The 2,842-nt window shown below is 33.8% G+C and overlaps 1 protein-coding gene across 1 annotated transcript in view; it reads left to right on the top strand.

Moving 5' to 3' along the window:
* Positions 1-1,772, top strand: part of LOC111086741 (5-hydroxytryptamine receptor 1A-alpha-like) — a 4,412-nt gene extending 2,640 nt beyond the window's left edge. Inside the window, exons 2-3 of the mRNA XM_022390810.1 lie at positions 200-421; positions 873-1,772. Coding sequence (XP_022246518.1) covers positions 260-421; positions 873-1,715 — 1,005 coding nt within the window. The 5' untranslated portion in view covers positions 200-259 and the 3' untranslated portion in view covers positions 1,716-1,772. The remainder of the gene's footprint in view (positions 1-199; positions 422-872) is intronic.
* The last annotated feature ends 1,070 nt before the right edge of the window (positions 1,773-2,842 follow it).

The following is a 2,842-nucleotide window of genomic DNA, read 5'->3' as shown; positions in this document are numbered from 1 at the left end:
ATGGGTAATGAAGAAAAACTTAATATTAAAGTTTTTCTTCATTACCCATTTAAGCCGTCTCCAGCCATTATTAGTCTCAAAGTGGGTTCCTCGTCATCGAATTTGAAGTCAGTAACTTAGCTTGTTAAGTATAAATTTTAGAAAAAAAACAAATAACTTATCTATTCACTTTATATATATATATATTTTTGTGTAATAGCCATCGAAGGTGTAAAGAAGAGCGAGATATGTCCTACGTAAGATTTACCATACAATTACAATGGAGATTTCAAACACGAGCCTGACAAACAAAGAAGGAACCAAAGACTTCACCGTTTCTGCAGTGGCAGTTGGCTTCACACTTGTCATAACTTGCATCTCTCTACTCGGTAATTCGGCTGTAATCGCAATAACAAGGATGGACAACGAACTTCGGCTTCAAGTGAGTTACAAATATAATGATAGATATGTTTCAAGATTTTGTACAAAATAGATGTGCAAATGCGACTCACGGTATTTTAATGCTTTTGAAAATGAGTTTGTTAATATATTTTTATCAAATAAATTTAAAAAGTTTATTCCGTTTTTTTTTTCTCACCCTAAATATTTGCTGTATCAGATGGATAGATTTGTGAATTTGCTAATATTCAATATACCACGTGTCTGGTGCGTGTGCTTGTTCTTTATTTAGAGGGTGGTAAGATCTGTAGCTACTTTTTCTTTCTTATTTAAAATCATTTAACCCTAAATGATGTAGAAAGCTATTACACCGAGGTGTGAGGCCTTCACACGAAGCAGTAAATTAAATTTATGACTTGTTTTCTTTAGGTTATAAAGTTTTACACCTATGAATAATACTTGAAATACACTCATCAATTTTCTTTTCGTTCCAGGTTTCCAATCTGCTAATAGTAAACTTAGCGGTAACAGATCTTCTAACAAGTCTCCTGGTGATGATTCCTAGCGTAACGGCGCTGTTTTATGAAAGGTGGATTCTGGGAGACGCCCTCTGTAAGCTCCACTGTAGCTTCAACTATTGCTTCATCATCGTCTCTATGTTAAGCCTCTCTTTGATCACCATAGATAGAGGCGTGGCAATGAAAAACCCCCTTCGATATGTCCAAACAATGACTAACTGTCGTATCGGACTTATGATAAGCTATGTCTGGATACACGGTTTAGTGTTTGCTATTGTTCCTAGTTTAAATGACTGGGTACATTTCGACTACTCTGAAGCTGTGTGCACTATTAAATGGGAAGTCGATGTGGGCATTATTACTTATGTAACTGCTGCTTTTATGTGTTGTTTTATTTTACCAGCTGGAATTATCGTGTTTTACAACTTCTCCATACTTCGTTCTGCTCTAAAGCTAAAACATAACGTTATACAACCGAAACTCTTACAATCCGAAACGTCAACGATAGAGAGAATGTTGGGAACGAGAAAGATCTCTAGTTCTCAAGGCAGACGACATTCTACGGGATTTATAAACCAGAAAATCGTCAAGAGCATTTTAGTGATTATACTCGTATTTTTTGTGTGTATGACACCGTTCTGTCTGACAAAGCTGTTAAAGGTGCTTGTTGGTGTCCATGTAGTTCCTCCTTGGCTGAGTTTGTTTTCTACTGCAATACAATTCACTGCGTCCGCTACCAACCCCTTCATCTACGCTGTCTTTCGAAGAGATTTCCGAGATGCATTCAAGCGACTAATTAGACGTCTGTTTGTGTTCTAACAGGAACCATCAGTAAAATCTATTTGTTATTGTGAAAAAAAGTAAGAACTTTATGACATCTCGTCTGTTGGGTTTTCGATTATAAATATACCCGTTCGCAAATAAATGTTCCATGTAGAATTACGCGTTGATTTTGCCATCTTAGAGGACGCGATAACAACAGTGAAGGGCTCAGAAATAGTTAAGGTTGTTGCGGCATAAGTTATACTTAAATTTCAAACTTGTCACTTAAGCTCGAACTTTATGAGAAAGTGATTTAACCTGAGCTTCTTTTTATTAATTGGATATCATGTGTACTCATTACAAAATTCGTTGCCACATAATTCTGATCAAACCACAATTATTTGCATGTTTCAATACATTTTTTTTATCAACACCAGATATAAAAACGAATGTTGCACAGCCTAAAGTTGCATTCAGTAATTGTGTACGAATGCAAAAAATCTCTATCGTTGAACAATCGGTTTTGACTGGTTTAAAATCAAATAAATCAGAACACTTAACTTCATACGTTTTAATTGAAATGGTTAATTAGCAATCTAGTGGCAACATCATTAACTACTTGTACAGTATGTATATGGATGATTGTAGGTTACATATGGAAATATATAACAAATAGGATGATTATATCGTTAAAGTAGACAAAAGTAAGACGATCATTTCGTTAAATTAAACATAAGTAGGATGGTTATTTCGTTAAATTAAACAGAAGTAGGATAATTATCTCGTTAAAGTAGACAAAAGTAAGACGATCATTTCGTTAAATTAAACATAAGTAGGATGGTTATTTCGTTAAATTAAACAGAACTAGGATAATTATCTCGTTAAAGTAGACAAAAGTAAGACGATCATTTCGTTAAATTAAACATAAGTAGGATGGTTATTTCGTTAAATTAAACAGAACTAGGATAATTATCTTGTTAAAGTAGACAAAAGTAAGACGATCATTTCGTTAAATTAAACATAAGTAGGATGATTATTTCGTTAAATTAAACATAAGTAGGATAATTATCTTGTTAAAGTTGACAAAATCAGGACGATTATCTCGTTTGAAACGTCAGATTTAGTTCACATCAGATTTCAATGCATTAATGTTTTATAATATTGGGCATGGCTTATTGAGTAGG

Source organism: Limulus polyphemus, unplaced genomic scaffold, assembly GCF_000517525.1.
Source record: "Limulus polyphemus unplaced genomic scaffold, Limulus_polyphemus-2.1.2 Scaffold1381, whole genome shotgun sequence".
NCBI classification, from domain to species: domain Eukaryota; kingdom Metazoa; phylum Arthropoda; class Merostomata; order Xiphosura; family Limulidae; genus Limulus; species Limulus polyphemus.
This window is presented reverse-complemented; position numbering and strand designations above follow the sequence as displayed.